The sequence below is a fragment of the Thamnophis elegans genome, chromosome 2, assembly GCF_009769535.1.
Source record: "Thamnophis elegans isolate rThaEle1 chromosome 2, rThaEle1.pri, whole genome shotgun sequence".
NCBI lineage: Eukaryota > Metazoa > Chordata > Lepidosauria > Squamata > Colubridae > Thamnophis > Thamnophis elegans.
Window position 1 is genome coordinate 101,281,480 of NC_045542.1, and position 18,834 is coordinate 101,300,313.

Below are 18,834 nucleotides of genomic sequence, written 5' to 3' on the forward strand. Positions count from 1 at the left end.
GGATTAGAAATTACCCTTCATAATGCTAGATGACTTCTCAATTAAGCTGTGCGTGATTATCTATCTTATCATGTTCCAAAGCTGAAATGTTTCGTCCAGAATTCCAATGACTGCAGGTAAAAAGCATGGCAACTGGCCCATTGATGTCACAAGAAAACATGTTCATTCTTTAAGATTCAAAAGAACAATAAGCTTTCAAAAATAACTCAAATAAAATATTTAAACAATGGAAATTAGCTAGATAGAAAGATAGACAGACAGATCCCCCCCCTCCCACACACACATCTTTTTCATTCATTGAACATAAATATAACCAGAACGTTTGATGTTAAGCTACTTAATGGTATAGAGAGGAAGAAAAAGAAAAGAAGCCATATGACCTAGGAAGTCATAACCAAAGACAAGAAGGAAGGAAGGAGCCAGTTTAGTCACTACTGAATAAGAGTATTGACCCAGCTATACTTGGAATCTTGCACAACTGGATGAAATTCTGATTTACTTCCCCACACTTGCAATTGCTCAAAGATCTGTAGTTGAAGGGAGTGGAACTGATTAGAACATTTTATTTAAGTACAGTAGTGTTTGTTGAAAATGGAGAGGAGAGATAGAAGAAAAGGTTCATATATGCATACTTACACAATATTTACCTCAGGATTGGCAGTCTAAGTGTCCTTAACTCTAGTATGTATTAACTTGACATAGCTAAGCAGAATATTAATCCAACTATATCTAAAGTGCCATAGGATATTTTATTCGGACTTATATGAAAATGGACTACAAGCTGTGAAAAGTAGTTTATTTATTAAAGTATCCTTGGTTTTTGGGAGAAGTTAATAGTAATAGCAATAGCACTTGGGCTTATATACTGCTTCGTAGTGCTTTACAGTCCTCTCTAAGAGGTTTACAAAGTCAGCCTTTTGCCCTCAACAATCTGGGTCCTCACTTCGGAAGGATGGAGGACTGAGTCAACCTTGATCCGGTGAGATTTGAACTGCTGAACTGCAGCTGGCACTCAGATGAAGTAGCATTCACTCTAACCACTGCGCCACCTCAGCTCTTAGTAACTATTAACTAGAACATAGTAACTATTTTTTCATGGTAATTAGTATGATTCAGTTTATATTACACTTTTCATTTTGGAAGAAACTGCAAATGAACTGGCCAAAACATCTAATACTAGAAAGGAGAAAGCAGTGTGTTAAGAAAAACTGACACCTTTAGGGTATTTGCATTAAATGCACTGAGACTTGTATGCCACTTAAGAAAGGTAAGTGTAATATGAAAGTGACATGCAACAATCTCAATACATTCAATATACAAATACCATAAAGTTCTTTTTTAATGCATTGATTTCTGCACTCTTCTAGCCGAGAAATATCAGTATCACCCATAGCTGGAGATACATTTTGTTTTCAGAAATGGGGGTGGTGAGCAGCAGAGGCCGAAAAGGGGGGGCACTGATTCTACTATGTTCTCCTTGAATGCTAGATATAATCTGACATCAACACTGCCAAATTTTAACTCAATATAAATTCAATACCCTACATCCTCCTTGAAACAGATTCTGATCTGTGATCGAATTTTTCCCTTAATTTGGAAAACAAAAAATTATATGTGAGAGGAGTGAGAGAGAACTGCAAACTGTCAGATTTCAATAAATATCTTAAAATACCTTCACCTTGGTCAAATTAAAATTATTTCTCCTCAAATCTGCAATAATTTTCAAGAAGGTCCACAATATACCAGACTTGACTGATTATGTGCCATCAAATTGTTTTTTTACTTCTCGTAACCAATAATACAATAGCAGAGTTGGAAGGGACCTTGGAGGTCTTCTAGTCCAGCCCCCTGCCTAGGCAGGACACCCTATACCGTTTCAGACAAATGGCTATCCAACATCTTCTTAAAGACTTCCAGTGTTGGATACACAGTGATATATCTTCTCCATGATGAATACTATCCACAGAATTCTCACTATAATATTTTGACTATGTGTGTGCAAAAACCACATTCACCTGACAGCCCTAACTTCCTGTAGAAAGGCTAAAGTAAAAAAAAAAATGCATAGCAAAACAACCCTGAAGCGTTATTAAACAGACTTTGTCTAGAAATTCTCAGTAATGGGGTGGGGGTGGGGGAGTGTGGAATCAGAAAGGCCCTGAGAATTGGCAAGGAAGTACTGCTGTGGGTGAGCTTCCTACCCTGCCAAAATTTTCTGTATGAATCCTCGCCACTTGAAACAGTGTTCTCAGAATAGCTTCCTGCCAGCCTTAACATGGCTGTTGAGACAGGCCACCGACACCAAGGAGCAAGCCAACCATTCAGTTGAACAATGAGAGGAAGCTGAGTGGGAATTCCATTTTTAGGCAATCAACCGACATGTAAGCAAACGCTACCCTTCCTCCTGACAAAATGACACACAGCAGGATTTCAATAAAGCCTTATCAGACTCTCTAAGGTTAAGTTTTCAACAGCTTTTCCATATGTCAGGGAGATGGGGAGGCAGAAGAATCTCTTCCACAACACTCTCTTTGTTACCATTATCACCCCAAAGTTCCTTTTGCCCACAAATATTGTTCTGAATACTCTTCAAATACTTCCTTACCAGTGGAAAAAATATACTAAAGCAACTTAACCAATCTAGAATTCTCAGGAAAAAATGTTTTCAGTGTTAATTCATTATATATGTCAATTGATTACGCTTGGCTTTTGGCTGGATAACCTTAAACTGACTCCCCTGAGAAGCATGATGTTTAAGATTCCCCTAATAGCATACTAATAACGACACTTAGTCATAATTTAATTATATTATTTCATACCCCCAAATACTTGTTGGGAACAACTCTTCTGTTTCCTGACCTGCATTCACATGATGTCCTGTTTTTCTTCCATCTACAAACTGTCTTGAATTTCTCCTGGGGTTTCTGAATTCAAAATCTTCAGGCTAACAGCTTGAAACATTAGCATAATTTATGAAGCACGCAACCTTTCTTTGAACTCTCCAAGTCTTTGTTACTCTCTCTTTAAATTACCAGCCCTTAGCTCTGCCTCAGCTACTGGGGAAAGATTTACAACATGCTAATCAAAGCTCCCAGACTTGTAAATTGCTTTACTTTCTCTTTGCACCAATTTGGGATACAACTTGGGGGGGAAACTATTCTGCTAGCTGACATGAATAGATAGCCTGGAACAAGTTAACAAGAGTACAAAAAAAGAAACTGGGCCACTAAGAGACTCAAGAATGAATAATGAACATCTGCTTTAAAAAAAAAGGTGTGTATTTCAACAATGCCTGAAGCAGAAGTTTTTTTTCATACATACCCACAGGGAAAAAATGAATACACATCTAAAGGCATTATTGATTTTATTTATAATATTTTAAACATTTATGAAGGATATAAGGATAGAAGAGGTTCTGAATATGAATATAGCCTACTTTTTTTTAATTGGAGTCAGAGTACAATTTGGAAAAAAGAAATGGGCATGAAAGAAAAGAAATCACTGTGAAAATAGTGACAGCAAGAATAGAAAGTATGAATCCTGCATGAGAAATCTTTAAAAGACCTAACAAAAATAATAAAAACTCAACATAAAGAAAAAGGATATGGAAATTTGGAACAGAATGAAAATAGAATTGCACTGCAGAATGACACTGAAGTGCTATAGTTATCGGAGCATACTAAATGTCGTTGAATGGAATAATGAAGGGAAATAGGCATGAATGAGAGTAGAAAACGTATCACAGAAACCTTCAAAAAGGAAGAGATATTTTGATATTTTATATATATATATCCGGGATGGCGAACCTATGGCATGCGTGCCACAGGTGGCATGAGAAGCCATTTGTCAGGGAGTGTGTGGCGTTGCTCTGTCAGGTGGCCAGAGTGCATGTGCGCTGGCCAGCTGATATCAGCCTTTTTAAAAGCCATTTTTTGCCCTCCCCAGACTCCAGAAGCTTTATAGGAGCCTGGGGAGGGTGAAAACAGCTTTCCCCCCCCCCCAGAGGCCTTTCAGAGACTTCAGGAGCGCAAAAAATGGCCCTATGGGCAAACCGGAAGTTCAGGAACAGATTTCTGGATTGCTCGTAGGGTCAGTGTACGCCCTCTAGAGGCTTCAGGAACCTTCAGGCTCCCCTGAAGGCTCCGGAGGAATAAAAACTGCCCTACAAGCAAACCAGAGGTCACTTGGTTGTTTGCTCATAGGGTTGTTTTTTGCTCTCCCTGAAGCCTGCATAGGGTCTCCGGCAGATGGGGGGGGCTCCCCAGCCTCCTATAAAGGAGCCTGTGGAGGGCAAAAAAGCATGCAAAAATGGGGGGAGTGCGTGTCATGCGTGCATGCACACTGGGGAGGTTGTGCATTGCATTATGAGTGCGGCACGACAAAAAAGGTTCTCCATCGCTGATATCTAGGAATAAAAAAAGATAATTGCAAATAACTTTGTCAAAGAAAGCTGGTAACAATTAAGATAAAAAGAAAGGTAGAATGATTTTTATAAGGAAGAAAAGTGGCTTTAGAAATAGGTGAAGAGAATTAAACAACTCTGCAGCAAATCAACAGAATTAAAAATAATAATAATAATGGGAATGAAGCTATAGTAAGGAAACATTGGAGACCTGTAGAGTACAGTGATGTCAGAAAAATAGAATTAAAATAAATGTTATAAGTAGTAATGTCCAAGAAGAAAACATAATTAAAGGAGATCATAAATGTTGTGAAATATTTAAAAATGATAAAGCTGCTGTTATAGATGACATAGTTCAAGAAGTCTTTAAATACAAATGAAGTTTACTTATGGAATGGCTGCATAACTCATTTACATGTGTTTGAAAACTGAATATATGAACAGTGAGTAAGCGTGACAGTATGCGGGGGGGGGGGAGAATCATAAATTAAACAACAATCAGGTTAAGACGCATGGTGAATGTCTCAGAAGGATTCATTCCTAGTTTCTTGCATTGTAAAAGTGAGGAAAAGATGTTCATTCAAAATTGTAAGATTCTGTTAATGTATTATGTAATTTAGTAACTACAATAAAACTTCTGTGTGTGCTTCTTTTATCAATTACTTGCAAACTAATAGTAAGGCTAATATGCTTCTCCTAATGCAAAATATACTGGTACCTATGCAATTTCAAAACCTAAAGAGAAATTAGCTAGTTAAGTATACTTGGGAAGGTGGCAGAAATCTAATTTATGTGATTACTGTAAGTGAAATTTCTGAAGCCTTACTCCAGATGAAAAATTTTCAGGTCAGATTTTTGCTCTTCAGCAATTTTACATGACTTTCAAATGTAATATCATAGATTAGTTGTAGCACAATTTTAAATTGTATCATTTTGCATTTCACCATAGACTTAAACCCCTAATATTTCCCATCTATGACAAATTTAAATCCACCCGCAGGGAACTGTATCTGTTCCCAGGTCTAGATAAAGGAAGAGGCTTGATTTCCTGTCGAGGGACCATAAAAACAGGCATAAACCTCGGAGAATGGGGAAAAAATGACAGACTTAAAATAATGCTAACACATTCAGACCTTTAGCAGATGTATCAGCATGGTTAGATGACTGAAGTCAGGGTGCTTGGGAAAAACATCCAAAAACATCCAATGCAAAACTATGAAGGCAAGAAAATATCTTAAATTTGCTACCAGAAATGTCTGAACTTGCCTCTAGATAATAATAGTGTATGAACCTAGTGTATGGTATAAAATTTAAATTGTGTCATTATCAGAACTGTGACTTCCTGGATCTGGAAATTTCCACATGATCATGTGCTGCTACTGCAGGCTAGGATAATGGAGAGTGTTGGCTTTGTTTGTAGACTGTACTTTTTAAAAATATCATGAGCCTCTAAACCAGTGAGGGCGAACCTTTGGCATGTGTGCCACAGATGGCACGCGGAGCCATTTGTCATGGCACGCGCGGCACTGCCCTGTCAGTTGGCCAGCGTGAATGCGCGCACTGGCCAGCTGAGTTCACCCTTTTTTAAAGCCATTTTTCGCCTCCCCAGGCTCCAGAGGCTTTATAGGATCCTGGGGAAGGTGAAAAGAGCCCCCCCCCATAGGTCCTCCGGAGGCTTCATGAGCTTACCTGAAGCCTCCGGAGCACAAAAAACTGGCCCTACGGGCAAACTGAAAGTTCGGGAACGGACTTCCGGTTTGCTCGGAGGGTCATTTTGACTGCTCCGGAAGCTTTAGGGAAGCCTCTTGAAGGTTTCTGAAGCCTTCGGAGCACTCAAAACGACCCTCCGAGAAAACCATAAGTGACTTCCGCTTTGCTCGGAGGGTTGTTTTCACTGCTCTGGAGGGCTTCCAGGGGGCGAGGGAGGCTGTTTTCACCCTCCCCAGGCTCCTATAAAATCTCTGGAGCTTGGGAAGGGCGAAAAAAGCATGATAAAAATGGGGGTCGCGCCTGTATTGCGCACATGTGCACTGGGGGGTTGCACATTGCATTATGGGTGCGGCACGCCCGCACACGACCCCCCCCCACGCTCCCTCCACTTATGGCACGTGAGCCAAAAAAGGTTCGCCATTGCTGCTCTAAATAGTCTCGAGTTGACTGCCAGTGTTGTCCCTTTCAGGAACAATAAAATCATATACAATTGCAACTTAGGCTTCTAGAGGAATAAGCAGAGATAAGACATAAGAACAATTCTATGCATAGTTACAAATTATTCTAAATTCATTACTTGAAATAAATTAATTTTATTGCCGGTGACTGGAATGCTCACACTGGCAGCAATCAAAAAGGCTGAGAATTACTGAGCAAAATTACTGGCCTATTCTGCTTATCATTTCCAGCAGCGAATGGACTAATAATTGGAAACAACTTATTTCAGAACCCACTGAAATATCAATTAAGATAGAGGTCACTCAGTGGAAAAGATACATCAGACCTTGACTGTCTTCTTAGCAACTGCTGGTTCTGAACATCGTTCATGGAAGTCTAATCAATGAGAGGCATTGATTGTAGGTCTAACTATAATCTTTTATGTACAGTACTACAACTGAAATGAACTGCTCCTAATGCAGCCACTCCCAAACTCTAGGAACAAGTGAAACTACAAGATCTTATTTCCAAACAATCGTTCCAAATAATGCTCACCAACCAATTTGCATCCCTGAATGTCTGGAACATGTAAGCAACTGAATGCTACAGTTCTCAAAAATAATTAGCAAAAGCACCAAAGAAATGTTTCTATATCGTAACAGTGAATATGAACATGGATGTCAGATGAATACCTAACATGGTAGACAAATAAAACAATGTAAATCCAAAGACATGATACAACATTGACAGCTTAATAAGGAGATCTACACCTTCCTGAAAGCAGTATGGTCTACCTACTGGGATAGCATTGCAAAAGAATTTCAAGGAACTACATGTTTCCATAAATATTGCACTGTTTAGACCAGGGGTGTCAAACACAAGGCCCGCAGGCCGGAACTGGTCCAAGGAGTGCTTATATCCAGCCCATGGGACCAGCCTGGAAATATCAAAGGATTGGCCTGCGATGCCTCTGGTGCCCAAAATGGGCCGTGGGGGGCAGCCTGTTTTCAGCCTCGCCAGTCTCCTACAGCACTCTGCAGAGGCCTCTTTGTGGGCTGTTTTTGGTCAGCAGACTGCTGCTGGAGGCCAGGGAGGCCAAAAATGAGCCACATGGGGGCCTCACAGGGCCTCCGCACGGCTTGCTTTTGCCTTGCAGGATGCTACAGGAATCATCTGTCCTGTCTCCCCACCCTGCTGGCCCTGGACGAGAACTACAATCTGATCCAGCCCTCAAAGAAATGCAAGTTTGACACCCCTGGTTTAGACTATATTAACCCCCACAGATAAATTTCAAGGCATGCATGACAACATCCAAAACACAAATGACACTTTTATATGGTTAGAATTGAATTGCTTGAGTCACTGGCATGAATACTCCCTGTTCTGGAAGAAACCACCACCACTTCTTAACTGTCCAGATGGAATCACTTAAGAATATGAGCTCAGGATTTCTGAAATAAAAGCTGTCACCTATTAATTTAAAAAGTTGGAAAACTGTTGGAGCAGATGAAATCACTATAGAATCACTAAAGATTGGTGGTGATACACTAAATTGTCCACTTATTCCTCCAAATGAACTGACATACTGAGAAAATAAAGGCAATACAAATTCACATTTTCAATAAAGAAGACAATCAGAGGTGCAACAATTACCATGAGGTTACTCTGGTATTAATTACAACTGAGCCATTTAAGAAAGTTATACAACAAAAGCTTCAGAAAAGAAATTGCCTTAGAAAAATAGTTTGGCTTCCGGTCTAGAAGAGGATTCTGTGACCAAATATTTGTATGTATCAGCAATCTGAGGAATGCATTTGGTGTGGAAAGAAATCATTCTGGGTTCATTGACTTTACAACAGCTGACAGCATGCATCAACCAGTGCCATGAAAAGAACTCATAACAGAAAGTATGCTGGCTAAAAACATCTCCTGCAGCAGATATAGGTAATCCTTAGTTAACAATGGTACAGTAATTTGAATCAAGATTTCGATTTGGTAAGTGACGTGGTCATAAACTGCAACATCATGTGACTGCATCACTTAGCGATGGCAATCCCAGCATTCCTTGTTGCCATCATTATACAAGGTCCATAGGTCATTAAGTAAGTCCCAGGCAGGTGCCATCAAACCAACAGCAAGTAAGTTGTGGGCAAGGCAAGGGTGGTGAGGCCGAGGGTGGCTGCTGTGAGTTGGGCAAGATATGTGAGTGCCCCATGAGGCACAGTATGAACACTGCTCGACAGGCTACCAGGTAGAGGTATGAGTGACTTAATGGAGCAACTAGCAATCTTCCCTGCCAGCTTCTCTAATGACTTTGCTTATGTGAGATGTAATTCCAAGATGTGATGACTATGTGGGAGAATAAATTAAACCTAAACAAATGGATTTACTGATTTCAGCAGTTGGATTTCATGATTTGGGTGACAAATATATTCTGTGCTGTCATCTTCATTAAGAAACAAACATGCATTTGCAGCCTGGGATCCTTCTGGATTTAGCAATGATGCTGGCAAAATGATTTTAATGTTGAAGGGAAGCTGTTTATCCACTTTGGCTGATAGCATAGGTATAACTCTATCTGAAGGAGAGAGATGTCATTTCATTTAATGAGGGCACTGTAGGGCATCCTTTGAAGAAACTGCAGTTAGACCAAGTAGTGAATGGTGTCTCTATGAAAAATTACATATTAATATTCAAACATTATCAGTAGTTGCTGGTTGTCTAATCTGAATGCAATTCAAAGTGCTCAAAATTTCTTCTGAATTACCTATTCCCATATAATTCATTTCTCACTCTCAGGTCTAATAAGTCTTACTATAGAAGCATTTGACTCCAATTCTATTTTTTTCATGATGAGATCTCTTTTAGGGAAGCATGCCACTGATATAGAAAGAAAACTCCTGGTTACACAATTTAGAAAGTTCCTCAATAGTTATGTGGTTGGACTTTGAATGCTAGTTTGGGTTTCATATTTTAATGTTGCTTTTACATATTTTATTATATATTTGTAAGCCACCCAAAGTCATTAATAAAATGAATCACACATAGATCTTTTAAATAATTCATAACCGTAATGTGAATTTTCAGTTTCCAAAAATGGGAATCTAACCCGAGTATCACTATTTAATGGCTCATCCCAAATTTAGTTTTTCAACTTCAAAAACAGTCATTCATCCATCTTGCTGCCAGCTGGCAATATAATTAAGAACAGGTACATTTCTTTAGATAATATGAAAATATGTATGTGAAACTATAGTTAAATGTGACTTTTAATAAATGCTATAATGATATTATAAGTATCCTGCAAAGAAGGGGAAATTCAAGCCTGTTTTCAATGGCTTGGTAATATCTATCAAAAGTAATTCCATAAAAAAGGGATATTACAGACAAGACAAAAATAAAATAGTTATTTTTGGAGTAATAAGGAATATAATAATATTCCTGAAACAAGGAACATTAATGGAGAGAAACCTGCCAAGTCTTGGTGGAAAATATAAATGTTACTTTTTAAAAGAAAATATTTCATAGCACTCTGTTCCTTATTCATTGCTTTTTATTGAAGAATTTAATTTCTATATTCCAATGATTGCAAATTTAAATGTAGCTCAGCATAAGGGCAAAAGACCAGAATAATTTCAAAACAATTTTCTTCTCTTGGCCTGTCTCACACAAAGTACCTAGTCAAATGAAGATAAGGGACATTTATTTATCTCCTTAACATCAAGAAATTTTCTTCAGTAAAATTACCTGTTTATTTCCTTCCTAGTGAGATATGGGAAAGAAGATGTTTTTGGGATAACTTTTAAAATACTTCTCCTAATAAAGGTTTAATACAGTCTCTAATGCAACTTTTACCTGTTTTTTTCTTCAGCATACTCTTTTAAAATGATGCTGCAAACACTCAACTCTTCTAAATTATTCGTGTAAAATAGTTATAAGGCAATGTTAGATAGTAAGGGCTCTGTATTTAATATGCTGACTAAAGGTTTTGTGTTGTTTTGCACTAAAATGCTAGCAACAATTCTATTTCCCTGTTCTTTAGAGAGGAAGCAAACTGAGGCAGGGTGGGGGTGGTCTTGGTGTTCTCTGAGCTTGGTTGTTTTCTTGCAGATGTTTCATTACCCAAACTAGGCAACATCATCAGTGCTAATCAAGGGTAAAGCAAAATTTTGGAACAGATTGTTTCCTTTGATATCTTTATCTGAAGAATGTTTTTCCCCTACATTGTCTTCCCCAGAGAGCTTTTAATTCTCACAAATTCAATTATTTTGCTATGGATGTTACTCATGTATACTACCTAAATCTCCATCTGAACTATCACAACTGTTCTTCCTACATGCACACACACTTTTTACAGTTCTTCCTAAAGCCTGCTCTGGTAACTTTTTTTAAAAAAAAGGTCATTTACTTTTCCTTCCTTCTTGCTGCATGGAGATAGACTGCAGCTAATTCTGTCAACCATCAAACTGGATTATGCCAGATGTACTGTTGCTAGCAAAGATGAGATCTGCCTAAAATCTGCTATTGCAGAGGAAAATACTGCACAGGCTTTGGGACGCATTTTGCTTTCATTTGCATATCAAACTAGGCTAACTGTTCCCTATCAAAAGAGCCTGAGTTCTGATCTTTTCATTACCAAGTATCATTCATAAAGGGGAAAACCTGAACAACCATCTTGTTTTTCATCCTTCCCAGAAGTCTTCATTCATTACTAAACAACTAAGATTGTCAAGGATATCTCAATTCGTAGCAGCCTGTTTAAAGCTGAAAGCAGAGGAAGAACGACATTTCCATATTCATCATTCATTGACATGCAAATATACCTAATGGTTTCAGAATAATTGTTGGGACATAAAAGTGATCTTTCCTTCTTTTGCACTCACTCTCTCACAAGCCTGCCTCCTCCTAATAGGTTTAAGTAACAATGTCCAGCAATTTAAATATTATATAGGTCTTGTAAAATACAACATTCCCTGCAAGATACATATAACATGGTACTTCTGCATTACATGCACAGAGAGCCAAAATCCAACTTTATCCTTTGGCTGTAATGAGTTCCTTTTTGTCAAAGAAAATAAAAGTACAATTTTATGAACTTACTTGAAATGCAAGTCCTTGAAGGTAAAATGAGTCTCTACAATGCCTGTAGTCTTCACTCTGGTTCTCAGCACATCTTGCTGGGTTGGAATATAATCCATTCTGCCTATCCTCTCCAAGTCATTCAGGTAGCTGCAGGAAAAAATGTTGGGGGTTAACAAACTATCTTACCTGAAGTTTCCAAGATGTACCAAATTTTATACCAGCAGTAAGCGCTATCATTCGCAGCCAGCATAGCTATTATCTCACACCCTGAGGAAGGCAGCTTTAGAAAAATGAAACCTCAGAAACCCGTTTCTATTGATCAACAAAGATAAAACATATTCAGGGGGGAGGGGAGAGAGAACAGAATAATTATCCTTATTCTGTGTGTCTTAATTTGCAGAGTACCTCATCCTAATCAGTTGTCCCAAAGGTGCTTTTTCGAAAAGGCAACTGGATTTTCTTGGGTTTTTTTTCTTTGAAAACATTTCAGGTCTCATCCAAGAAGCTTTACTTCAGTTCTAACTCCCTAATCTGTCATTTCCATATGAATGGGGACTAGCTTGTTCACTGTGTATAAAAATACCTTGAGTCAAAGATGAAAAACCTATAAGATCTATAAGATCTCATAGGTTAGGCCTCCTCCGCATTCCATCGGCCAGCCAATGTCGGCTGGCAACCACAAGGAGGAGGGCCTTCTCAGCAGCGGCCCCGACCCTTTGGAACGAGCTCCCCGTAGAGATTCGTACCCTCTCCACCGTCCAGGCCTTCCGCACAGCCTTGAAGAACTGGCTCACCCGTCAGGCCTGGGGATAAGGACCATTACCCCGCCCGAATGTTGTATGCATGTTGCTTATTATTTTATTATGTGTTGTCGTCTTAGTGCTGTATTCCCCCCTCCCCGGTTTTCTGTGAGCCGCCCTGAGTCCCCTCAGGGAAAAGGGCGGCCTACAAATAAAATCAATTCAATTCAATTCAATTCAATTCAAAAACACAAAGGGACAAATGATACAAGGAATGTTAAAGCTTACCATTACAAAGAACCCAGATTTTTTTTTAATTGGGACTAATGGATATTTAATTAGAAAATACTCATGGAAGTTTAATTTTGTATATAGTAATGGCAGATTATTACATGCACAAAGTTGGAAGAGATTTACTTTGTCCCATTCTAGTTTATGGAACTCTTCCTCCCCCCCCCCACCTCAAGCCCAGAGGTGTGAATGGTCCCAATGTTGTTTGTTAATATTCTATAAGGCAGCTGAGGCAATTAAGAGGCTCTCTGGCCCCTAACAGTTCTGAATCACAACAGTCATCTATATTTAATTTTGGAGTTTGCTATAGACTACTTAGAATCTTCCAGGATTGGACTATCAGTATTGAAAGAAGAGAGAGGAAAATAGAATCATACATTACCAGCTAAGATATATCACTCTCTCCAAAATCCTTCTAAAATGTTCCTACCTCAAACCTACACAAGAAATCAGTTCTCCGCCTCTCACTTGTAACCTCTGATAGTATTTTTAGAAAGAGACAAAAGCAAGTACAAGAGATGTAATTACTTTAATGCAAGAAAGCTATTACATGTAGTTTGACAAATGTCAACTGATATTCAGGCTACCATTTCGATACAGGTTCCATGTTGAGATAAATTTTAAAAGTTGTTTCTGAATTGTAAAATGGCTACCCTTGTCACTATCATTGCATATGTTATAGTTCAGACTTTGTACTTTATCGTAACAGTAGAGGAAGAAAAAGTCATTAAAGGGGAAGTTCAATTTTGGCAAAACTGAAGTAGTGTTACAACGAAAGATGCTGCTTTTGCACATTGTTATATTTCATTTTTCTGAGCTGTGCAACACTTGGAACTAGTAGCAGGTGCCTAATATTCTTGAGAAATATACTCAGGTCTGCAGTCCACTCACCCACCACCATCATTTTAAGTCAATTATGGCTGCATAATAACATACATTCAATAGAATTTTCTGGAAAGAGGAAAATATTCATCACTATGGCAACAAACCAGGGAAAATGTGCAAATGCAGAAACAATTTACGGCTACGTGCGTTTAAAATCAAAACACTACAGCTCTCCTTCCTAATAACAAAAGGGAAGTCTTTAGGGAGAAGAGAGGGGACAGTTAGTGGAGTGTTTCAGACAGAAAACAGCAGAGTAAGAGGGGAGGGGAGAAATAAACCTCTCTCAAAGACGGGGGGGGGGGGGAATCCAATTTGCCAGTGTCCATTGTTTCACTTGCAAAGCAGGAGGAAGAAAAACAAGGTAGTCAGCAGATCAGAATCCATATACTTGTTCCTTAAGATTTTATTTTGCTGCTTCATTTTTATATTTCACAGAAATATTGATTGTAATCAATGCATCTATGAAATGTGAAATGCAGCATGAAAATAAGATCAGGGAGCCTTGTCCAACAGGAAAAAATGATTTCTTTAACCAGTGGTGTTTCACTCAAATGGAAATAGGACCATTAAGCCATATATGAGGACCTCCGTGGGCTGCACATTGACTTGCATATCAAAACTACACTTGTTTATGTGTTTCTTTTTTAATACATCAATACATTAAGATAGGAAGCAAATAAAATACATTGTTTCCAATATATAGTTACACACACACACACACACACACACCTCTCTCTATGTATAGCAGTCCTTGACTTACAACTGTGATTGATCCTGGAATTACAGCCATAAGTTGTTGCTGAGGCATCATGTGATTGAGTTTTCTCATAGTTGTTAAGTGAACGCCATGGTTAAAGGAATCAATTTTCCCCAATTGGCATTTTTTTTACCAAAAAAATGGAAGTAAATGCCAGAAACTGGCAAAAAAACAATTATGTGACAGCAGGATGTGGCAAACAACCATAAAGATGATAATATAAACTCATTAGTCACTAATAACTACAATCAGCATTCTGTAAGAATTTAAATGCCCATTCTCCCTTCCTCTCCTTCTTTAATATTGTAATGACAGAAAAAGAAAAGAAAAAAAAAGTATTACACAAAGGCATTTAGATCACCACCTCTCCTTCATTTTGCTCTGATGATTCTATTTTAATTAATGAATGTTATGTTTGGAGGGAACCTTTTTGAAATAGGTAGAGAAATTAATTGAACCTGTTTTGGAGAAAGATGCCGCTTCATGTGCTGAAGGATCTGGAATCCAGAGCAGGTTGGCTACCAGTGCAAGGCCGCCTTGCCAAGGATTTAGGATAGTGTTAAAGGTATCATCCATTAAGCTGTCTTTTGCAATTGATTGCTGGTGATTTTGTCAATCCAAAGATGTTCAAGTGAGGCTCCAGATGTTTTGGGATTGGGATTGCATTGAAGGTGCCTAATACTATTGGTACTATCTTCGTTTTCTTTCACTACAGTCATTCTATTTTTATTTGCAGGTCTTTGTATTTTGTGATTTTTTTTTCCAGTTTTGCAACACCATTCCAGTACTGCAATGTTTACTATCAAAACTTTTTTGTCTTTCTTATCAACAATTGTTAAATCTGAGCTGTTATGCTTGTCTGTTTGAATTGTAAAGTCATGGAGCATTTTAGTGTCTTCATTTTCTTCATTTTTTATTACGTTCTCTGTTTTGTTCACCAGTTCTTGCTTGCAGTCATATACTATTTCTTGCAGATATTTCAATGCGCTATCATTGCTACTTTGCTACCAGTTAGCAATTTGAAAATTATTGGTAAGCAGGTAATTTACCTATAGTTGCCCCTTTTCTTGGCTCTTTCATTATCAGGTAGTTTTGCTATATGTTAACCAATTTTAATTTTCACCTCTTTGCAGCATGTAGTTGCAATACATGCTTGGCAAGGAATGGGTATAGACCAATCAGATGTTTCAACCAAAATCCATGCCATCTTCTCCTGGTGCTGTCCAAGTTTTGGTTTTCCTTGCTCTTTTTCCCACCATTTCTGCAGTTGTTACAAATTATTTAGATTCAGCTTTTTTATCCTAATCCACCTGCTTTATCCAAACTGTGTTCTTATTGTATTTCTTTGGATTGTTTCATACATGCACCCAGAACTGCATTTTTTTTCTTTGTCAGCTGATTCACTGCAGTCTCTCCAATGATGGAGATGTTTTTGATATTATTATCCCAATAAATTTATTTTCATTGCCTCAAAATTGAACACAAATTAAGCAACTTTAATGCTTTCTAGTTCCTATTATTGCCCAAATTATTTTAGTATATATTATCATTTTATAACAGAAGATTTCTGCTCACATGATGGATAATGTGATCCCAAGCCATTTATGATTAAAAGAAGATGGAAGAGTTGCAATAGAAAAAAATTTGACAGAAGAAAAATGAAATACTCTACCAAGTCTGTGCTCCAAATTCTTCCTCTACTAACAATGCATTTAAATGATACATTTGTAATTATTATTCTTTCTTGACTGTCCATCAGAAATTTTCAGTCTTCAGCAGAGATATATTAATGATCAACTTTTGAGACATTGATTACATTTTTGGTTATTGTTATTCTAGTTTATATAGTTATATAAAATGTGTTTATTACATTACTCTCTCCTATACTAATACTGAGAATCGTGGGAGCAGAAAGCCAGAAGTTGCAATACATCTGTATGATACCACATTGGGGAAGGTTATCATGTATAATGCAGAAGTAAGAGTTTAATAAAACATAAAACCATAATTTTTATGTTTTCAGTTTATTAATGCATTTGATTTTGGGTCAGGAATATAGATAAAATCTATTAAATGTAATAGGCATTTGAAGAGTTATAATCTTTCATAACTATTATTTATTGGGTACCATTATACCATCCATATTAAATAATCCTCTCTAATTACAGATGTTCTGTTTTCCTCAGCATGCTCTAAAAGCTTTGTATGTTTGTACACTCTGCACCATACTGTCCAAATTGGCTTTCTCTGGCAGGATCACTGTTGTACTCTGCAGCGAGTCATCTGCATACACAGCAGTACAGAAACCTAACATTCTTGGCTTGTAACCACTTTCTATTAAATGTTGGCATTCTATTTTCTTTTTGAGACCTCTTCAGTTCTAGCTTTTTTCCTCATTTTGAAAGCCTAGGCAACAATGGATTTAACAATCAAAACAAAACTCTGTATAAAGAAAACAGCACTGATCACTTACAAGAGAAATCAACAAGTCTTAGCATGAACAATGTCAATATTATTCTATTAATATATGCTGTGGCTCATTAATTGGCATATTATTAACAGTTATATTTTAAGCAGATTACAATGTGGCTATAATCCTGAAGAAACCATATCAGGGATGGCTAACCTTTTTCCTATCGCGTGCCAAAAGCGGGGGGCACGGGCGTGGCCACACCTATAATTCTATGTGCACAACACCCCCCCCCACTTTTGCCTTGTGATGGACATATTTTTCACCCTCCCCAGGCTCCAGAGCTTTCTGGGAGCCTGGGAAGGGCGAAAACATCCTCCCCTGCTACCCAGAGGTTCCCTGGAGGATGAAAAACAGCCCTTCGAGCAAACCAGAAGTCACTTCTGGTTTGCCTGTAGGGATTTTTATTTTGCCGTCCAGAGTCTTCAGGAGGCTTCCCTGAACCCTCCGGAGGGAGAAAAATGGCCCAACATGCAAACTGGAAGTCCATTCCCAAACGGCTGAAAAACGGCTGAAAATGAAGGCCAAAGTCAGCTGGCCAGCACGCACTGGAGCTGACAGGGCAACACCTCGTGTGCCCTAACAAATGGCTCTGTGTGCCACCTGTGGCACATGTGCCATAGGTTCACCATCACAGAACTATACTATCTTTCTTATATTGCTATTTAACATGGAGAGAACAAGCGAAAATGGATGAAAATTTCCACTTGCTTATCACGGTGGCTACTACAACTAAAATTATTAATATGGTCGTTCATGTTAAAAGAAAGGAGAGAAACTTCAATTAGCTCAAAGCATTTGATAGTCTCCCATCAGATTCTACTAGAAAAGCTTACAAAATGTCAATTGAACTATGCTACTACATAAATGCATTGCCGGTTGAACTATGTACCCAATGAGATGGAGGGAAATGTCAAAAAATATACCACAGATTCGGTCCTAGATCTTACATTGTACAAAGTACAAAGTACAAATACAAAGTATTTATGACTTGAATCTCAGTAAGAAAATATGAGTTTAAATTTTTTAGATTACCCACTGATAAGAGAGAGAGCAAATAGCTTAACAGACTATATCAAGAGTTCAGAAAGATCTTGACAAAATGTAATACTGAGCAAAATCCAGCAATAGCAGCTGGAGCGTCGTGGAGGCTCGCAGAGACGCTAAGACGCATGTGCGAGCTGCGCACGTGTGCACGTCTCCATGTGGAGGCTGCCGGGCCTGTTGCAACCGTACCAGTTGGAAGAGGATCCGGAACCCACCACTGATTTCGCTACATGTCATTGGAATGGAATGCAGCCACTAAACAAAAAGAGGGCATGTAGGATTTGTGGAAGGATCATATGGAGCAGCAGTGGATGCCTTGGTGGATCACAAAACATCTTACAGTTGCAAAAAAATGATAAATGTATTCATAAGCTGGAACAACAGCATATAGTGTTAAGATCAAATTACTATTCTTCTTTATTTTGCATCAGTCAGACCGACATCTAAAATACTGCATCTGATTCTGGGCATGGTATTTTAGGAAGAAAATCGGCAAACCAGAGACATCCAGAATATAGCAAGCAAAATGATAAGGGGCCAGAAGACATGAGGAACAAGGTAGGAGATTAGACTAGATGAAGACTAGACAATACTAGAAGACATGTTCCAACATTTACATTCCATTAGTTCTTCATGGCTAACAGCATACACTGAATATTTATTTGTTAAGAGTCACAAGACTGCTTGTATTAAATATTGCTTCGCATTACTTTGCAAATCATAAAATGTTTCAAACCAGCATGATAGGCAAAGATAAAAGACACTGAGTAATCTCTGAACAGCTTCTTCAAACTAGAAGCAAACAAGTCCAAAGGGGCTCGGTGGTTTTATTAGCTATATCTTTGCAGCTTACAGCCTTAGCGTAGCCCAAATGTACAAATAATTAAACTTACACAGACACATAGACACAGTTCTGCATATTTAATTACAAGTCCCATCTTCCCCACCAATGTTAATTGTGTTGGATGGGTGTGATGGAATAGTGTGGTGGAATTAAAAGTATTTGTGAGAT

The 18,834-nt window shown here is 38.2% G+C and overlaps 1 protein-coding gene across 1 annotated transcript in view; it reads right to left on the reverse strand.

The window, feature by feature from the left end:
* Positions 1–18,834, reverse strand: part of GNAI2 (G protein subunit alpha i2) — a 111,656-nt gene that overhangs the window by 16,912 nt on the left and 75,910 nt on the right. Inside the window, exon 5 of the mRNA XM_032210373.1 lies at positions 11,651–11,779. Within this exon, the coding sequence (XP_032066264.1) occupies positions 11,651–11,779 (129 nt within the window). The remainder of the gene's footprint in view (positions 1–11,650; positions 11,780–18,834) is intronic.